The 20,315-nt window shown below is 44.5% G+C and overlaps 1 protein-coding gene across 2 annotated transcripts in view; it reads left to right on the forward strand.

Annotated features, from left to right (window-relative positions):
• TLK2 (tousled like kinase 2) overlaps window positions 1-18,426 on the forward strand; it is a gene marked incomplete at its 5' end in the record, with an annotated part of 39,060 nt that extends 20,634 nt beyond the window's left edge. For both annotated transcript variants that reach the window (XM_084275565.1, XM_084275566.1), the window contains 13 exons: window positions 232-342; window positions 1,705-1,841; window positions 3,186-3,338; window positions 5,521-5,587; window positions 7,713-7,810; window positions 8,156-8,237; window positions 9,919-10,010; window positions 10,733-10,822; window positions 11,367-11,536; window positions 13,059-13,197; window positions 14,254-14,365; window positions 15,303-15,410; window positions 15,756-18,426. In XM_084275565.1, coding sequence (XP_084131691.1) covers window positions 232-342; window positions 1,705-1,841; window positions 3,186-3,338; window positions 5,521-5,587; window positions 7,713-7,810; window positions 8,156-8,237; window positions 9,919-10,010; window positions 10,733-10,822; window positions 11,367-11,536; window positions 13,059-13,197; window positions 14,254-14,365; window positions 15,303-15,410; window positions 15,756-15,929 — 1,533 coding nt within the window. In that variant the 3' untranslated portion in view covers window positions 15,930-18,426. The remainder of the gene's footprint in view (window positions 1-231; window positions 343-1,704; window positions 1,842-3,185; window positions 3,339-5,520; window positions 5,588-7,712; window positions 7,811-8,155; window positions 8,238-9,918; window positions 10,011-10,732; window positions 10,823-11,366; window positions 11,537-13,058; window positions 13,198-14,253; window positions 14,366-15,302; window positions 15,411-15,755) is intronic.
• Between the last annotated feature and the right edge of the window lie 1,889 nt (window positions 18,427-20,315).

Here is a 20,315-nt window from a genome sequence, read left to right on the forward strand (position 1 = left end):
GATAGCTCTTCCCTGTTCTGAAGGGTGTTACTTTTTGGATGGGTTAAAAATGGAAGAGCTTGGCTTGGTTGTTTCGATAAGAGAAACGTAGTGGGTTTTTTTCCTTACCCTGCTGGTTTGCTTTCTTTAATCTGGCGCCTAGAGCTAGATGGAGAAACTTCTTCCAAGCGATGCTTAGTTTGGCTCTGAGTGCTTTAAAGTCAAAGGCTTTTCTTCTCCTTTTACTTTCAGGCCAACTGTGATTTAAGACGGCAGATAGATGAACAGCAAAAGATGCTGGAGAAGTACAAAGAGCGGTTGAATAGATGTGTAACGATGAGCAAGAAGCTTCTTATAGAAAAGGTGAGCAGGGGACTTGCCACATCTCTGCAGTCACAGCTCACATCTTTGAAAACTGGTGTCTTTTGAGCAGCAAAACCCTGATCCTGTTGCTATAGTGTTAAAAGACAACTGGAATTCTGTCTTGAATTATTTCTCCACAAATAGGAATGTACTGCTGAGGCTGAAATGGTCACTTTTCACAGCCTCGCAGAATGATTTCCCTTGCTGAAGTGAAATAGTCCAAGCTCTAAATGCAGCAGGCATTTCTTGATTTGGAAAAAATAACCCTGAAAAGTGACATTCTCCAGCTGCAGCAATACAAGAGCAGTACCCCATTGTGCAGTGAAGTTGCCAGGTATGCTCTGTGACATGAGCAGGTGATTTAGACCTTTCCTCCTTTCAGTTAACAAGCTGGAGATCGTTGATTTGTGTAACACTCAAAACAGCATGTTAAAGACACTGAGGGAGGTGCCGGGCTGCTGTTCACCAGCATCCAGCCTGAATCAGCGTTGAAAGATTTCCAGATTTCCTGATGGTTAAACAATAGTGGGGTTGGTTGCTCTTTCACCTGTTGGCCAATTACATCTGTTGTCTGTGGGCACTGGGTGGGCAAAACTGCCAGGGCGTTGGCCAGTACGTGCAGTCTGTTTGAGCTGATTTTGTTACAGAGATGATTGTTCTTGGCTGAATGGGCCTTCCCTTGCTGGGAAGATTTGTACGTCTGGGCCAGGTGTTAAGTATACCTGGCATTCAGGTGGGTGGTGTGTAGCTCCAGTGAGGAGTTTTGCTGGTTCATCTTTAATCCTGACTCACTGAAGCTTTGCTGCTCTCAGGCCTTGGAAATGTCCTTTTGCTTACCGGAAACGGTCTGTGACTGACACCACCACTTCTTATGCATGTCAGTGACTCAGTTAAGATTTTGTCACTTCTGGGAGTGGTGCAAGTCTAAGACTGAGCTGGCTGATCGCTGTATCTTAGTCTTAACAATGATTGAAGGTGCATATTCTTCCTTCGTCTCCTGTTTGAGTGAATAAGAGCCTGATCAGAGTCGTATCTGGAGTCTCGCTAAGCTACTGATACAATGGGGTAGTTTTAGTTCTCTGCTAGACTGATTTCAACTGATGATAGAATGTGTGTGAGCTGCCCACACAGTAATGGGGAGGGAAAGGAGAGGCCAAAGTGCTAGAAAGGGGAGGGTCAACAAATGCCGGTCAGACCAGTGTGAAGGACTGGTGATAATCTGATCAATTATTTCAGCTGGGGTTAGATAAGCAGTACTGAAACAATGAAAATTGGTAAGAGTTGGTAGTGATTTAAAACACAGCACAGCTCTGAGCTGTAAATTTATGGCGTATATTTTAATGTGATTTATTTTGTTTTCAGTCAAAACAGGAGAAGATGGCATGCAGAGATAAAAGCATGCAGGATCGATTGAGGCTAGGTCACTTCACTACAGTGCGGCACGGGGCATCTTTCACCGAGCAGTGGACCGATGGCTATGCCTTCCAGAACCTCATCAAGTGAGGACAGAGTTGTCTTTGGCTTCAGAGGCAGAGATGGAAAATCTAAGCAGTTGTCTGTGATGTCTTGCATGTTAAAATGTTGGAATGGTGTGACTGATGCATGAAAGGATCAGATAAACTCAGCTGTTGACAATGGGGACTGGTTTCGCATTGAAGCAAGAAATAGGTTCCTACTGAAACCTCCAGAGACTGGAACTGGGATCAGATTGTTTGAGTTGGCCTCTGGGTTGGAGAACAGTAGGCCGCTCCTTGGGTATTCTCAGTGTGCCTACCTGGCTGTGCAGTGCTGGGGAGAGAGACATGACACCAAATTCTCACAGTATCTTCAGTCAATCAATTGGATTTGCATAGCTGCATACATTAGTCAAGGAAGGCTAATTAGCTCCTTTTCTGTTTTAAAGTAAATAGTAGAAAAACTTAAAATAGGAAATCCACACTATTTACTTTTTTGCCTCCTGGTAACAGGGATCAAAGGGGCTGCAGAGACCTGGAAATGGAGATCAGAGACCCTTTTATGCAGGATGTTAATGGAAATATCCAGTAAATTCCCACCTGACCTAGACCTTTAAATAGGACTTGGCAAATTAATTGTATTAGAGCAAGCTCTGTGTGATCCCTTAGAATTATATCACTTCTCTGTAGTCTGCAGCTCATAATTCCTCCTTAGTTTGTGCTGTAAGACATGGAAGAAATACTTCTGGAAGATTTACCTGCAGACTCAGTCTCTTTTAAAAAGTTAATTAAGTATGTAAATGCTCAAGTCATTTAGATTTGAAATTTCAAGAGTGCTTTTATCACTGTAAAATGTCTTTTTATCTTGGAGCAGAGACTGTTTTCTTAGTGAAACTGGGAATGGTGTTGGTTATATTTCGTAGAACTGAGGACAGTTTAACTGCACCCTTGAAGTATAAAGATACTTTCTCAGACAGTGCCAGACTTCAGGAATAGTTTTCACTGGAAAGTCTGAGATTTAAAACAGAACCTTCTAGGAAAAAGTGTGTGGAAAGTTAGTGACATACCACGGGTCCTTAGGTTTTCCATGAGGTTGGCAACTCATTGGATATCCTCAGCCTGAATAAAACTTTTCACTTACTGAGAGGTTTCTGTGGGCCAGGAAAAGAATTCTCTTTTATGTAAAAATACATCTTAAAAAAAATCTGAGTCATAAAGTTTGGCATATCCCCCTTTTCTGTACAAAAATATTTTGTTGCTACTCTTACAAATACAAATGATTTGAAAGTCATTTCTCCAGTCTAGTAAGAACAGATGTTGAAGGCAACTGAACATGTACCATTAGTTACCTGCTTCATGGGGTTTTTTTTCTACTCACTTCTTTTCCAGGCAACAAGAAAGGATAAATTCCCAGCGGGAAGAAATAGAAAGACAACGAAAAATGTTAGCAAAAAGGAAGCCACCTGCCATGGGACAGACCCCCCCAGCAAGCAATGAGCAGAAGCAGCGCAAGAACAAGACAAACGGAGCAGAAAATGAAACGTAAGTTATGTGGCTGCCTTGGTGTGTTGCAAAGCTGCATGCCTTGGTTACAGCACAAAATACCTACTGGGAAATGGAATCTTGCTCTTGCCTCTAGGCTTCACTCCACACACAAATGAATATTGTGGAATTAGCCTGGCATTCAGCAACATCTGGCTGCCGTTCTAAATAGTTTTCATTGGAGTAAAACAAGGATCATTGCTGAGTCCAGACTTTGCATGAGCTTAACTTTTTCTGAATGCAGTGACTTTTTCAGTATTCCTGTTGCATCAGGTTTGAAAAGTTGTGTCTGCCTTGTGTTGCAGCTTCAGAACTGATTGTGGTGTTGCTGTAAGAGGTGATGGTTTGGTGTTTTTAATGGGGGGAAAAAAAGTACACATTTAGAAGCTTTTATTTCTGTTCGCTTTCTGATGAGGGGTCTCAAACAATTAATTTGGTATACTGAAGAAAAAAATCCTCTCTATAAAGACAGTGCATTAAGCATTGACCTGTATCTCCAAAGCAGTCCTTTCCCTGCCACAGGGAAGTGTAAAGGTAGTTGCAGTGCTACTTTTTCTTCTGACAGATTTTTTTTTTTATTGTTTTCCTCTCTTTTGAAGTTATTGATGCTCTAAGAGTCACAGTGTTTTTAGAGAGAAAAGCTGTCTCACAAGAAATTCAGAAATTTTATTTTTTTAAAGTTTTGTGAGTTGGAAATAAATGAAGTCAGAGAGTTTCCCCTACCTGCTTCAAGTTTCCTTTACAGTCTTAATTTCATTACTCTCAATGACACTTTTCTTTTTGCACGATTAAATCTCCTGGGCATGACTTGACCTCAAAGTTCCTGGAGCCCTTTGAATTCTTGATCTTTAAAGGTGCATGTGAAGCAAAAGCTCCTCCTGCCTTGTGCTTCCTCACGCTTGGGCAGCATGAGTCTGCAGCCACACTAGTAGCGTATTTCAAGCGTATTTCTGTGAAGCAGGGCAGTGCTTTTCTTAGAGGCCCTTTTGATTCCTCTAATGCTTGTTGCTAACAGGCACAGTTCTGAGCAGTGTTAGCCTGGTGGTACTCATTACATCTCTTGCTTAATAAGTAGACTGTTGGTGGTTAGCCCTGTATTTCATTTGTGCACCAGAATATGTGGAAAGCTTGTTGCTGGTTTATTCAGTTGTTAACCAGAGACCCAAACTTTTGCGAGAGTCTTTTAGATTAGCTGAGTGTGGTTAAAATCCAGGCTGTTGCTGGGGGAAGGTGGGGGGAGGATGTGTGAATTGGCATGCTTTTATATGAAATGAGGCAACATGTAAACATTTCTGCTGCTGGCTGTGTTTTGTATGTATCTTTACTTTGTAATAAGCAGTTCCTTATGGCCAAGATTATTTCAGAGAACTTGGCTTATGAATTTTGTAATAAATTTATCAGCTAACAGCTGCTTTAGGACTTCAACTATGCAGATGCTCTCTGTTACCAACAGCAGAGAGAAGTTGGGGCATCTCAAGGCAAACACTTAATCAGCTGAATTACTACACTTAACCAACTTACTACACTTAATCATCTTACTGAGCACTGAGCCAAGGTCCCACAGCCCTGTGCAGATGTAGGACTTGGTCCCCTCTTCGAGCTAGTGGTGGTAGTGATGCTGTGGAGACCTCATACACTAACCTTTGGACTAACTACTGTCCAGAGTATAACTGCTGAAACAGGAATCCCCCTGGGATACAGTGTGAAGTCCAATTTAGGTTCAAAAAAAGTATTTAAATGCTGTCATGTGCTTATCTTGTTTACAGAGCAAACCAATACAGTTGATACAGGCTTCATAACTTCATGTTCACGTGTGATGCCTTTTCCAAACTCCTTGTTGGTAGCAGTGAAAAAACAAGGATAATATTCATTTCTCTAACACTAAAGTTCTCAACACATCGTTACCTTTCACTAGTAATGGGATCAGTCGTCATTTTAGCGTAAAGCTGTGCTCTGCCTCCATCCTACATGACACACTTTGTCTATAAAAGATAGTGAAAAACTATCATAAAACTTTTTTGACCAGCCACTTGATCAAAAAAAGGTTGTAGAGTTCACCTAAAAAATTACCTGCTGGCTGCTGACATAGCCTGCACAGTTGTCACTTCCTCCAGAGATGTGCGTCCTGCAGATGGTTTGCTTCATCACCTGTGTTGAAACATTGGATCTCTCTTCTATGCAGGTTAACATTAGCAGAATACCATGAACAGGAGGAAATATTCAAACTCCGATTAGGTCATCTTAAAAAGGTAAGAACTCATTGCAGAAAAGATTTTTAGGTAGAGTTTTGGTGGTGCTCTATGAGCAAAAGCATTTCTCTGTAGAGATCACTGTTGTTTGCTTGATAATTGAGAGATTCTGTTGCTTGAAGGGAATGGCCAAGTTCTAGTAATAATTTTTTCCAAGACAGTGCTATTCAAGAAAGATATTCTTTGCTTCAGTAAGCAGATTTCCTTACACTTTGTGCAGGGAGTTCCACTATTTTGATGCATCTTTTTCTGTCACTGTGACCTGCTTAGTTCTGGGCTCTGCGTGTGTCTAATATGGGGGAATAAGGAATAGACCAAGGGAAGAAAATTCTAAGAACGCAACAAAAATTACAACCATCATTGCCTTTCCCAAGTAACCAGCATTATCAGTAACAGTCCTATAGAATTTCTTGGGGTTTTTGAAACTAGCACTGTTTAAGGTAGTTTTAATCACACTTGTTTTCAAATACATTGGCTTCAGTAGGAACTGTGCCTGCAAATGAGGTTCTGTTCAGATAAGCGTTGAGTCCCAGACTGGGTTGGGTTGAAATGGCCCTGTGAAGGTCAGCGAGTCCAGCCCCGCTGCCATGAGCCCAGACATCACTCTGTGTTCTCCTTGTCCTGGAGACCCTTGAGCTTTGATGCAGCACTGCAGGGGCGGGGGTGTCCCCAAAGTGGAGCAGAGGGGCAGAATCCCCTCCCTCAAACTACTGGCCATTTTAATGCACCCAGGGTACAGTTGGTTGTTGGTTACCTTTTAAGTGGTTGCAGTAACCTATAAATTTTCTAGGACACTTCAACAGATGAAGTACAGGAAAATAAATAAATAAATGTGTTTTGCCATTTCCTGGTTAGCTCTGAGGCCAAAGAGTTTTCTTTACTGTATGACACAGAGGAAACTTGCAAATGCATTGCTGGAGCCCCCCTTCTTTTCTCAGGTGGTGCCTGAACTCTGTGCTTAATTTCTTCCTGCAACCTTGGCACACAATTTGAATGCAAGACCTCGTGAATACTGCTATACTCTATTATTTTAAGTGGCAAGGGAAAGTTAACACACACAAGGAATCTGCTGGCACTCTGCCCGTTGAGTTTTATTGATCTGCAAGCAAAGATACGTGATACAGGCAGGAGTATGCTGAGGGCATGCTTGCTCTACAGCTTCCATGTTGTAGAATGGATTAATTGCAGGTCCATCTATGCTGGCATGTAGTGTGCCATCCTGGAACAGAGGAATCTGTTTGGAAATGGACCTTAATAGAGGATGAAGTAATGTTCTGGGATCGTGGCGTTGTCTGAAGCTGTGGCATTGTCTGAAGCTCTGCTTATCCTTCTCCACTTTTGGAAACTGGCTCATTCTTTGTGCCTAAAAATAGAACAAGTTAAGAAGGGAAGGAACAGAGTCACAAGACAAATGGGTAACTAGGTCCCTTGAGTCATATATACCAAATAATACTGCTCAAGGCACACGTTTTAATTGAGGTTTGCAGCCCTGTTCACAGTGATGTGAATTCCAGTGTCGTGTTTGAGGGCACAAGAACTTCCAACTCTGTTATAAACATTGTCTATCACAACCTCCATACACCTTTAAGTTACGCTCTGACCTGTTCTACCACTTAGACTAATAGGATATATGTTGTCCTTCCACATTCTCCATCCTCTCTGGATGTTGCCCCATCCTCATGAGGCATCGTGACATCCCTGTTCCCTGCTTCTGAGGACTGTCCTCTCTTTCTTGGTCAACAGCAATTCCAGCCTCGCATGGGCTGATGTTTACCCTCTTGGGCCTGCAGAGAGCTTCTAGCTGCTTCTTGCAGAAGCCTCCCCTGCAGCCCCCCCCCTTCACCAGAACCCAGTCACACAGAACTACAACAGTAGCATGTACTGAGGGAAAGATCAGGATCAGATCCCCAATGCTTCTTAACTGCAGCAAATGTTAAAAATAAAAAGGCATAAAGATACATCTGCTCCTGTCACCTTCCTCCGACTCGAGGCTGACTACAACCCAAACTTACCTGTAACTTCTTCACAAGTGGAATTACATGTGTGTTTCCATAAATCAGGTGGGAATGCTAACAGCACTATCCAACATTGTTGGATTTTTCTTTGATTTTTTTTCCTTGTGCAGGAAGAAGCAGAGATCCAGGCAGAACTGGAACGGCTAGAGAGGGTTAGGAATCTACATATCAGGGAATTGAAAAGGATACACAATGAAGATAATTCACAGTAAGCACAGGGGATGCACATTGTTTATTTTTCTCCTTTGTAATCAGAAACACTTAACCTTTTTAAAATAAGTAGTTACTTAATATTTTACTTGACTGAGGCTTGGCACAGTGATAAAACTTGGAAATCCCTGCATTATATTAACTTCAAGTGCATCAGGGTACCATTATGTAGCCTTTTCATCAGTGCAAAGCCATCACATCGTATCAGATCTGTCAGTTGTTGATGCAGTTTTAATATTTTTTTGTCTTAATATAAAAATGTTTCCAAGCTGTGTGGCAGCTGTAACTTGTTGTGCAGGAGATTGCCTTATTTCTGTCAAATCAACTGTGTCTCTCTCCCCAGATTTAAAGACCATCCAACGCTAAATGATAGATATTTGTTGCTACATCTTCTGGGTAGAGGCGGCTTCAGTGAAGTATATAAGGTAAATTTGAAGTGGCAGTCTGTGGTGTAACCTGAATCTGCAATGCAATATTGCAGTAAGCAGAATTTTTACACTTGTTTTCTCAATGCTGTGTGTGGTTGTGGAGGGAAGAAGGGGAGGAAAAAGCTCGTGTTGCATCTGGCTTTCATTAGACAGCAGGCTTCATATTTTTAGGCTCAGCCCTTGTCCCCAGAGGTCAGGTTCTCTGCAGATGCATGCTTAAGAAAAGGTTGTACTGTGTCTGCAAGTTTTGTCAGGACAGAGAAGCAAACAGCTTGTTTCTTCAGGCACTACATACAAATACCTTTATGTGGCTAAATTTTATTGAGTATGGAATAGAAGTCTGAACATTGCTGTAAATAAGAGAAAATAATTCTAATAGTAAGAGCAGAGCTTGCATTTCCTGGGGTTAGGAGGCTTTTTTCTCTTGTGTCTTCCTTTTATGCTCTGAAGTGGCAGACACAGGGTGTATATGTGGCCTCAGGACTTCCTTGTAACTGAACATTACTTGTGTGTCAGCACTCCTGCCTGGCCAAGACCTGTGCTGCCCTGGTGCTTGCTGTTTGACTATTATGCTTAGCGCTTTTCCAGTTCTAAATATTTCCCGTCTATGCTCAGTAGCTTTTCATTTGTGTTGAATTTGGCCAGTATGAAAGTAACTGTGCCAATGCACATATTGGAAGCTTCACAGTGATTTACTGTTTTGATGCAGTACAGCAGCAGGTGTTTAAACTGGGGAGGTGTGGGGGGCTAGACTGCTCAGGTAGTGGGAGGGGAAAGGTGTGTGAGATGCATGTCAGTTCTCCAAACTGCTCTTCAGAGGCTTTGCTGATTAAGTACAAAGCCTTGACTCTGCACGTGAAAGCAAGAGAGTATGAATGCTTCATACCTTGCAGTGCTTAAGAGTTATTAAAAGGAAGAAATGCTTAGCCCTTCTTCTGCAGGGTCTTGGCCAGTGTATTAAGCATACAACTTTGGAGAGGGACACAGAAGTATCCACACCTGCTTATCCTTGCCTGCTTACACAGGATTTTGCTCCATCCTAAAAATGACTATTAGCTTGTGCTGCTCTCAGACAAGAGAAAAGATTTCTGCATTTCTCCAAGAGCACAATTCCAGAGGTCTGTTCTTTAAAGACTGTCTAAATGTCAAGAAACTGGAAGGAAAAGCACAGCACAAAAATCTCACAGCTTATAAGTAAGCTGAAGCATTATGCTCCAAGGCAGGGAGCAGAGCTGACAGTGTGAAATAAGTATTAAAAATACTCGTATGTTTTGGTTTGTTCGGGTTTTTTTTTTTAAAACTGAGTGTAGAAAATGAGTTGGGGGGCTTTGGAGGAGTAACAGCAGGGTCTTTCCCAGTGTGATTAACTGTCTACATGTAGTTAATTTGGCCTTTCTGATCCCATTGTAGCTCTAGTGGTAAAATGTCAGAATGAATCCGGCATTAGTTAGATCCCATGGGGAAGGTTTGAAAACAATTGAATATTCTGTGCTTTGATCTGAGTTGCTTGGTTTCATTAGTGAAACTAATTACATCAAAATGTGGGTTTCCTCTTCACTCAGTGTGTTGTAATGCCGATCCTCTTGGGTGGGGCTGTTGGTTTGTTAGAGCTTGTCTGCCTTTGCAGTATTAACTTATAGTTGTGATTCCTACTGATTTTCAGCTCTTCTCTCTGCAGGCATTTGATTTAACAGAACAGAGATACGTAGCTGTGAAAATACACCAGTTAAATAAAAACTGGAGGGATGAGAAGAAAGAAAACTATCACAAGTAAGTAAAGCTGTAGAGCAGGCAACCATGTTTCCAGACTCCTGGATTTGGTTATCCAGTGTCTGAACAGGCTGCCACTTCTTTTCCTGTGTTTTGCCACAGTTGTTCAGGCCCATATTCCAGGTACACACCTGCACTGTGCTCGCTGAAAGCCTCCCCCTTTTACCTGTTTTCTGGAATACTCAATTCTTTCACAGATTATTAGGAAAATATATCAAGGCCCAGAAGGGTGGTACAGTAAGCCTTTTGGTGTTGGTTACGCTTGCTCCCTAATGCTGTGGATTAGATAAACTCTGCAGGATGGCAGCGTAAGCCTTCTCGACAGAGCTTCAAAGATAAAGCTGTGATCTTAATACACCAACAAGTCATTGGGACTAACTAAGCCTGGAAGCTGGGCTTTTTAGCATCATGGCATTTTTCTAGAACTTGCTGATGTTTATATTCAGCTCTCTTGGATCCCTTAATGATTTATCATGAGGTCATTCTGTTTTGGCAAGCAGTACCATTACTCCAGATCAGTTATTTTGTAGCACTGCCAGCATTTGAGATGCACTCAGCTTCTGTGGTTCTCAAGAACTGTACTGTGCAGTTCCTCGTTTGCTTGCCTTTTCTTAAGCTCTCTGAAAAATGTGCATGGGTTTGAAGTTGGAGTGCTGTGTGGTATGTCTAGGTTCAGGATGAAGTCACTTGTGTGACTGACACTCAGACTTTGCCGCTTTCAGACACGCGTGTAGAGAGTACAGAATTCACAAAGAACTGGATCATCCTCGAATAGTGAAGCTATACGACTACTTCTCGCTGGATACTGACTCGTAAGTCGTGTTCCTTGTCCTTTCACTTGGCTTGACCATGCACTACAGGCAGAGTATTTGGGCTCTTAAAACTTTCAAGGAGGGTCCAGAGAATGTCTGGGTTGGGAACTCTGTGATCCTTGGGGTCCCTTCCAACCCATACCATTCTATGATTCGAATGTCTACACCAGCGCTAACAGACTGTACTACAGAGATGTCTGAGGCAGTTTCAACATGCATTGGTTTTCTAGAGACACTGGCTCAAACCAATATGCAGTATTATGTTAGATGTTGTGCTTCACTAGGAAATCCTGCTCTCTGTTGGCCTGGGTAAATGCCCCAGCTGATGTAGCTTTCTGCTTCTGGGATCAAGTACTTAATGGAGGATCTCTGACTTTTGTACTGTTGAGCATTGAGGACTCTGCTCCTGGTAGCTTATTTTAAGAGTTCTTCAGCCTATTAATCCCTTTCTAAATTTAATATATTGACTAAATAGACAGAGATAACAAAGTGTTCTGGTTTCTATCAGGTGCCTTAATTACAACAACTACTGTTTTACCCTCAGGTTTTGTACAGTGTTAGAATACTGTGAGGGAAATGATCTGGACTTCTACCTGAAACAGCACAAGTTAATGTCGGAGAAAGAGGCGCGATCCATTATCATGCAGATTGTGAATGCTTTAAAATACTTAAATGAAATCAAACCTCCCATCATACACTATGACCTTAAACCAGGTATGCTGTGCTGCTAGCTGACATGCGTAAGGATGCTCGCTGAAGGTAATGGGTTATAAGTAACATGGGGAAGTTTACTTTGGTCAGACAGCTACAAGGAGACAGGGCTGTTTGGGGAAACTAACTTGCAACAAGAAAAAAACAAACCACTAAAATGCATAGAACATGCTGTGGAAAGGGTATTGTCTCCAGAATTGCAACATAAACCAAGGAAGTAACATTCCAGAAAAAGTAGCCTCCTTGTTGAGAACAAGCCCTTGAATGACCAAGTGTCTGTGTTTGGTTTCGTAATGTCCAGCTTGTGTTCTGCTGCTGAGAGCTTCTGTTACTGCATCATAAAGGTTCTGTTAATTACTAGTGTGTATCTTGTTGCCATTCTTCTGGCTTATTCTTTCTGTAATCATCTGCCTGAGAACTTGGTGGCAGAACCTAGCAGAAAGTGTTGGGGGTTTTTATATCATCTGGCAGCCCCACAAAGCTGAGGACATAGTCAAACTGCTTGCTAAGGGCTCCCTTTGAAGTCAGTAGTATCAGCGGTGTCGAAGGTCCTCTCCAAAGGTAGTTGCAGATTTCCCTGTACTATTGGGTAGACTCACAGGGGAAAACATGGAACTGCTCTCTTCTGGGGTGACACATGTTTGGCTACATAGCTTTTTTCCCTAAAAATTTTTCCCTAAAAAATTTTCCAGTAAAATTCAGATGTCTCTGGGCAGTTTTTCCTGATTTATCTCCCCATGCCAGTGGCACATCATCAGTATTGTTTAACGATATGTGATGTGGTTAATTATATCAGCATAAGGAATCTGTGCAGGAGGTGGTGCTGTTGCACTAGTTCTAGTGACCCTCTTTCTTCCCCCAGCTGCTGACTGTTACGTTGGCTGATCAAGCTGCAGAGCTCTGCCTACAGTTGTCTAAAGCTGTGATTCACTCACTGCCACCATGCACGATTCTGCTGCTTTGTTTTAGACTTTAAGAAAAACAGTGATGAGCTGACTTCTTGATCCTTGATGGATTTGTAAAAGACTCTTGCCTAAGCAGTAATTGTCCTATTTGAGCTTAGAAAGCCACTGGGGAGTGCTGCCAGGAAGGAGAGAATTTCTGGCTTGTTGAGAGGCCAGGGCAAGTCAGGACTTCTGGGCAGAATGAGTCAGAATTCTGTGTGTGTGCATTTCTCCTTAATCCTCCTTTTTGACCTGCCCTTCCTTCTAGTGGGACCTTAGGGAGGGGTAAAAACAGCATGAGCAAGGAGGTCTTCAGGCTAATAGGACTCAGAATCTGGAGGGTCTAAGTAATACCGGGTCGTTCAAGGATGGGCAGATCAGTTTAGCACTTGGTGGGAGCTGAGTTGTCTCTGGACCTCAGGATATTGAGTGTTAAAACATCCACCCCAGGCTGCTGCAGCTCACTCTGCAGGTTCCTTGTCCTCTCATGAAGAGTGCCAGGATTCAATGCAATTTTACTCTTCTTTTTTTGTTCGTGTTACATATGTGTCCTAAGGGTCTGTTTCCTTCCTCTTGTCTAGGTAACATTCTCCTAGTCAATGGTACTGCATGTGGAGAGATAAAAATCACAGATTTTGGACTTTCCAAAATCATGGATGATGACAGCTACAACTCTGTTGATGGCATGGAACTGACATCGCAGGGGGCTGGTACTTACTGGTAAGTGTCGCCTTTGGCACTTGCAAGTTACAGATCAAGAAGAGCTTTTAGCCAGCTTTGGGTCTGTGTCAGCTCTGTATGTGCTGCTGTTGTCTGTTGACAGCTTGAGGCACCAAAGGTTTCAGACCCTGGAAATGGTTCTTCAGGCTGTCAGCTTTTTCAGTGGGTTAGTGTTTATGTGTTTGAAAACCATCTCTTATCCAAAGGGCCTGGTGAAAAACTGCATATGCTGCTGAGATAGGGAGCTCTGGAGTGGAGCTTGGCTGGTATTTCACAGTCTATCATGGCACTGTCTTAACAGTTAAAGCAAGGAGGAGGAGAATACAATGCCTGTTTGCAAATTCAGGTACATCAAGGAGATGGGAAGGGAATTCCACTGAAAAGAGGAGGTGAAAATCCATAGTTAGTTCTTACAAAAGATGTAAATCTCAGTGTTGTCTACAGCCAGAGTTTTACTTTGAAGTGGCATGCGAAAGATACTTTCAGCAATACTTTATCCTCAGTGCCAAGTGTTGTCACTGCATCACCCATGGTTAAGAGCAAGACCACCTGTGAGTGCCACTGAGACTCGTAGATATGACCCAAGCTGCAGGCTGTCACTATGGGCAACAGTTGTGCAGGAACATTTGTTCAGGCGTTCTGTATTGTACAGCTTTGTTCCTAAAAATGAAACTAACAGCAGTCAAAGCGAGGCATCTGGGGTTGTGTTTCTAGCAATACGTATACTGGCTGTGTGTTTCTGTTGTGGAATTGTTGGCCAAGTCCTTTTAGTAGCAAATACCAGTTTTGAAGATAATAGAAAGTGGTGTTATCTCATGTGTACTGATTGAAGAGGAGCTGACTGTGTTGAGTAGCTCAGACCATGAGCATGTGGAGAGGCCTTGGGATCACTGTTCCTGGAAGGGGTACGTGCTGACCCAAACATGTACAGGAATGACATTGGGTCCTTTGACTCCCAAGCCAGTGCCTGACCTCAGAAGCTTGTTCTTGCCTAGAAAAAGATTTAAAGTCTTTAGAGCTGCTACTCATAACCTGTTGTCACTTCCTCCTAATCAGGTATTTACCACCAGAGTGTTTTGTGGTTGGGAAAGAACCACCAAAGATTTCAAATAAAGTTGATGTCTGGTCAGTGGGAGTCATCTTCTATCAGTGTCTCTATGGCAGGAAGGTAAGAAGTCATTTCACTCTCTTCCTAATGGTGATTCCCAAACCTTTTGGGGGACAGCCCTGGCTTCTGCTTCCTCCTTCTTCCCAGGCTTAGAAGGTGCTTCCACCTTGTCTCCAAGGCAAAGTCTGTGCTAATGAAGCGGGGAGAATTTACTAGGCTGTGTGTTGCTCTATACAGTGCTTCCTTTGAAAGCAATGTTCTGCAGAACATACCTTTCCACTGAGCATGTTCCCACTGAGGCCACCGTGGGCAGAGCTGGCCGCCTGACCTTCTTGGTCTGGCATTGTTCCGTGACACTGTCGGTGTACAAGGTCTTTGTCCAGCCTGATGCTGCCTGACAGCTGCCAGTGATTTAGAAAAAAAAAGTATAGAGATCACTGCAGAAGCTTTTAGGATGGCTTTCGTAAGGAAAGAGTCTGGATGAGGAGGAGGAGGCAATTTGTCATGAGAAAAGGTAATTTGTTTTATGACAACAGAAGAAATAGGTTGGAGCAGGAAAAGGATTCTGTCGAGTCTTGTTTTCAGGAGTCCTTGGTAACTGGGTGTTGTGAAAGCCTGGGCTGACAAACAGTTGCTTAGCATTGTCTATAGATAAAAGGTGGAACCAGCCCAGCAAAGGCTGAAGTGGGTGAATCTCCTGCTGCCTTAGGTAGATGAAAGCTCTCTCGCACATGCTCAAGCTGACCTGCGAGGTCCAAAAGCTGGTGGAGATCCCTCCAAGCAGAGCCGGAGACACCCCAGACGTGTTCCAGCCTGGTCTTTTCAGTTCAGCTGTGGGATCACTGTGTCCTGCTCATCTGGCTGGAATCTGCAGCACCTTCACAACATTAATGTGCTTCCTGCCTGGAAAAATGCTGATGTCAAGTGACGATAAACAGCAGCCTTGTGGGGTTTTTAAGGTCTGTCATCAACCTTTAACCATCCATTTTTTTGGTAGCCCTTCGGTCACAACCAATCACAACAAGATATTCTGCAGGAGAACACCATTCTGAAAGCTACCGAGGTGCAGTTCCCTCCAAAGCCAGTAGTCACACCAGAAGCAAAGGTAAATCATCTTGCAGGGAGTTTGATCACGAGCACAGGCAGTTCCTTCTCCTTGGTTTCGCTGAAAGCAGCAGGAGTTCTGTGTTCGGTGCTTGCCTCCTGCAGAGTGGTCAGTGGGTTTGCCTTGTAGTTGTCAGGCTGAGGGTGGAATGGGGTGCAGCACGTGCTTTCTTCTGATAAAAGACAAGCTTCTGGTGAATGGAGCTCAGTTGTCCCTGGTCACTGGGGAAGGAGTTTCAGCGCTGGGGTTGACACACTGCCCCCGCTCACAGGGAGTTGCCTGTCAGCAAAAGCTGCTTGTTTCTGTCCCTCCACTGATTCTTGTTTTGCTTTGGGGTATCTGCAGGCATTTATCAGACGCTGTTTGGCCTACCGAAAGGAGGACAGGATAGATGTTCAGCAGCTGGCCTGTGACCCGTACTTGCTGCCTCACATCCGCAAATCTGTATCCACGAGCAGCCCAGCTGGAGCTGCAATTGCATCAACCTCTGGATCATCCAATAACAGCTCTTCAAACTGAGACAGAGTAATAGGCAAGAAAACTGCTTGAGAAACTCAGAAAGACTTTCAGAAACAGCTTTGGAATAGAGGAATCTGCAAGGGTCGCAAGAAACCTGTACCAGGTGCTTTTTTTTCTCTTGCTTTTTTCCATCCATAGAGCATGACAACATCAACTCTCATCAAGAAAACCTTCGGCATCTAGGCCAAGCCATGTGGATAGGAGATGGCTTGAGGTTTATCCAGTCAGTGACCACAAAAGGGTGGCTGCTCTGAGCAAGGAGAAGAAACTCAAGAAAAATACAAAAAGACATGGTTCCATGTACTGTGAACTTCTGAACATGCAGCCTTGGGGAATCCAGGACGCCGTGTGTGCTTCATATGAAGAATGTGGACTTTGGAAAAAGACTGGGCTAGTCCAGTATTGATATTTAAACATTGTTCTTTTTCTTTTAATAAAGTTTAGGTAACATCTCCTGAAAAGCTCGAAGCACCAAGGTTCAGCTGGGGATGGTATATGACTCTTTGCCCTTTGGAGGGGAAAAAAGTTGATCCTGCCTGTTCATGGCACTAGAGTTAGTGTTTTACCCCTAATTAATTTCAGTTTTTTAAAAATAACATTTTTTTGGAAGAAAACAGTTTTCTGAACTCAAAGTGAAACCCGTATTAGCAGGTTCATGGCAGTGTCCATTCTGGAGATGGTGCAGCTTTCTGCTCCCTTGGGGTGGCCTCTTAAATATAATTCACCTTCTCAGGAGGGCGTGAAGCCCATACGAGAACGGGCCTGCGTAGATTGGTGATCACAGTGGATCACAGCTCGGACTGCCACAAGGTTTTCAGCTGCTGCTTCACAGCTCTCACAACGGTTGCACCTTTTTAATTTATTTGAAGTGCTGTTCTTTTTGAAAACACACCCTGACATGTTCAGGACCTGCACTCTGCTCTCCTGAGCGTGATCGCTGCTGGCTGTTGGAAAGGCAGGCAGCGAATGGGAAAGAATCGGAGCACGACTCAGTCGATGGCAGGTGGGATCTGTGCTCGTGCAGTACTGTACATATCTTGTTCATGTTATAAAAATCCGAAGCTGAAAACTCGTCTGCTCTTCTCAGTTAGGTGACTTGGCAGCAAAGCTTCTTCTCTCCCTTAACACTCTCCTTTCAAAACTCGCTGACTTACGTAACTCGTGATCACTGCTGCTGATTTGAAACGAGAGGGAATGAGATGATGTTCTAGAAGGGAGCAAACACCCTAATTAGTATTTTTTGTCTCCCTTCTGTAATCTGCCTGGAGCGGTCTTGGGCCTTCAGCTGGAGTCTGCCTGCTCTGAAACGCCAGCCTGGTCCCCTCTCTGCCCCCTTTTCCCCTTGCATTGAAGGAAAAACGGGAAGCACCCACAAAAAGCACAGCACTTGAACATGTGGCAGCCAGGTTGGAGCGCTCCTAACATGTGGCAGGAGTTCATAGCCAGAAATATTTAAAGATGCAGTGTTGGAGGGCAAGGTTTGTCTCGGGAGGGAGCTGAGTAGTGCACTACTGCAATTTAGGGTGGTGGTTAAACAGCTCCATGCACACTTTGTAACCCAATGCCCACACCACCATGGGGTGGAATGTCCTCTGTGGCACCTCCAGGATTGCACCCAGAGCCCTGTTTGTGCTCAGTGCCTGAAGAGCATTCCCATGTCAAGCCAAGCTCTCTGTCACACGCTTTCGGAGAGAACTACCGCTTGTCTGCCTTACTGTAAGCCATCGTCTGCAAATCCTGCACTCACAATGGATCAGGAAGTTGTGGTTAATGAAATAATAGAGGAATCTCCTGAAATTAAGCAATGTACCTAGGAAGTGGAGAACTGCTGCTTTGATTTTTTTATTATTACTATTTTTGTAGTGACTCTTGGGCTTTTAGTTGGATGTATTCTCTTGCAGCTGCATTAAGGTGGTCTTTAAACTGTAGTGTTTTAAACAAAAGAAATACTGCATCTTTAAATCCTCAGCCATCCTTTCTTAGCCCACTTCATCCCTGCTGCTCTGTTCCAGAAGTTAACTGTTTAGCAAGCAGCACTTCGACACATCTAGTCTGCCTCTTGTCAGGTGAAATCAGGGTTGATGCTTGATCCTGTTTGCTGAAACTGATGATTCGCTGTCTGTCCACATCGGGGAGAATCCTAAAAGGGTTTTTTTTTTCTATCCCAGTCCTGTTGTTTCTTGGACACATAGTGTGTGCTATCTCTGTGGGTGTGATTAGTTTTGTGTCAGACACGTTTGTTCCTGCTGTGCAACACCCATCCAGGGCCCTGGGGACAGCGTTGGCCTTTGTGGGGCTGATAGCACTGAAGAACCCTGGTAGGATTCTGGCTGCGACACCTTCCTTGTTAATATGGGTTTCACTTCCAGTAACAGACCCGATTGCCACACTGTTCATTTACTTAAAGAAAAGTGTATGAAGAATTTGTAACTTAAACCAGGCCAGACTGTTTTGGCTCTACCCAACAGATGAGACATGGATATTAAAATAAGTTTTAAGAAACTGATTGGCTTGGCTCTTCCTGTTTTGCTCTTCATAGTAGCAGCACGAGCTCTTGCAGCGGCTGCCTTGCCTGGAGGTGATGCAGGACAAGATGAAGAAGAACGGAAGAAGGTCCCACTCAGCAGCTTGGAGCGGTAGGATCTGCATTGGGAGCAGGGAATAGCTCCCAGCACAGGCTGTTGCTGAAAGTTGCAGAGTCTTGTGTAATTCCTGGCACCAATCTCGTGCTGGAATAGCAAGACAGACATCTGACGTTTGTACGTCCTTTGTGTCCCTTAGAGTAGCAGCTGCCTTAAGCTGTGTTTGTTTGGGATACAACACCCACCTTTTCTATGTGTGTGTTGAACTCCCCGGCCCTGGCCAGTTGTGCCGCTGGCTATTCCCCACTCCATGGAGGCCTGAGGTTCCAGCCTTGGTCACCCAGAATAACTTGTGTTGAGCAGTGATGAGAGCCTCAGCTCCTTTAATTTCCTAGGACTGAGTCTTGTCAGCTTTAAGAAACATACACAATAGAAAATGAAAAAGGACCTTGGCAGCTGAGGATGTTGAGTCTGCTTATATCTGGACTTAATAACCAGGAGTGTCAGTTCACACGTCTGGCTCCTCTACTGGTCTCTCAACCTCTCTGCAGGACATCCCTGGGCATCTGCCCCCATGAAACAGGCAGTACCTGCCTGGTTCCTCCAGAGGAAGAGTTGCCAGGGATGGGGGTTTCTCTGCAAAACTGATGTCACCCTCACTGCACTTCAAGTTGGCTTTTGACTGAGCACAAGCGAAACCAAACACTGAGAGCGGCTCAGCTCCCTCCCTCCTGCTGCACTTGATTATTTTTTTCAGCCCCCTGTGCCAGTTTTGAAGGCTTGACAGATTTGGGCAAGGGGGGGTGGCAGTGGTGTTCCAGCAGCCACCCGCGGTCAGGCTTCGAGGCCTGGTAGCAGGCGTGCGTGGTGTGCCCGGGGCCGGGGATGTCCGTGGTATTACGTGTTCAGCTTGACACCAGTGGGAATGAGACTTAGCAAGGGGCTGCCTTGCTGGATGCTTCACCTCCTACGTTAGCAGCTCAGAGTCAAGCTATGAAAAGAGCTTCCTGCTGCCAGATGGGCTGGTCCCAGTTTATTTTGTGAGCTGGCAAACCCTTGATATGAGGTTTGCTACTGCTGCTGCTGTCTCCCTGGGTTTTGCTGCCAGAGAACGTTATCTCCAGTGTGCTCTGTGAGCCTGGCCCAAGCAGCCTTGACCTAAACCTTGCTCCTCCCAGCACAGTGGCAGAGATTTGCAGGACGTGGAAGCAGGACCCGGCGCAGCCCTGACTCCCACCCAGCCCAGAGGTGCCTTTTCTACAAAAAGCTGAGGACTCTCTGCGTCAAGTCCCTGACTTCCCACCCCCGTGCCTGACTGTGCCCACAGCCTCAGCTTTGCTCTGGCCCTGCCTGAGGAGCCCTCAGGGCCAGCTGCATCTCACCCTGGGTACGGTCAAGAGGCTAAGCAAACGTGGAGCTGCACGGCCTCCCCTCATCACGTTCACATCCAGGGAAGGGCGGCTCGGTCACAAGGATGCTATTGTCTGTGCTGGGCAGGGGAGCGGGAGCCGGGACTGAGGCACGCTCCCATCTCAGCATCAGTTGCATGGGGGGGTGCAGGAGGGGAAAAGCTGTGGGCACCTGCTGTCTGGTGTGGAGCCACACATCCCTGCCAGCACCCTGTGCCCCTCTGCTCCAGCTCTGCCCCTTGCTGCGGGATGGATTGTCACAGTCTTTCTTCTCCATCTTTCAGCTGCAGCTCAGCATTTCCATTGCTCCTTGTTTCCAAACCCCATCCAGCTGCTGGGTCAGCACAGGGGACACTCAGCACTTCAAGCTGGTCCAGTAAATCCTAAAAATAGAG

This window comes from Gallinula chloropus (genome assembly GCF_964237585.1).
Source record: "Gallinula chloropus genome assembly, chromosome: 26".
Classification (NCBI taxonomy): Eukaryota; Metazoa; Chordata; class Aves; order Gruiformes; family Rallidae; genus Gallinula; species Gallinula chloropus.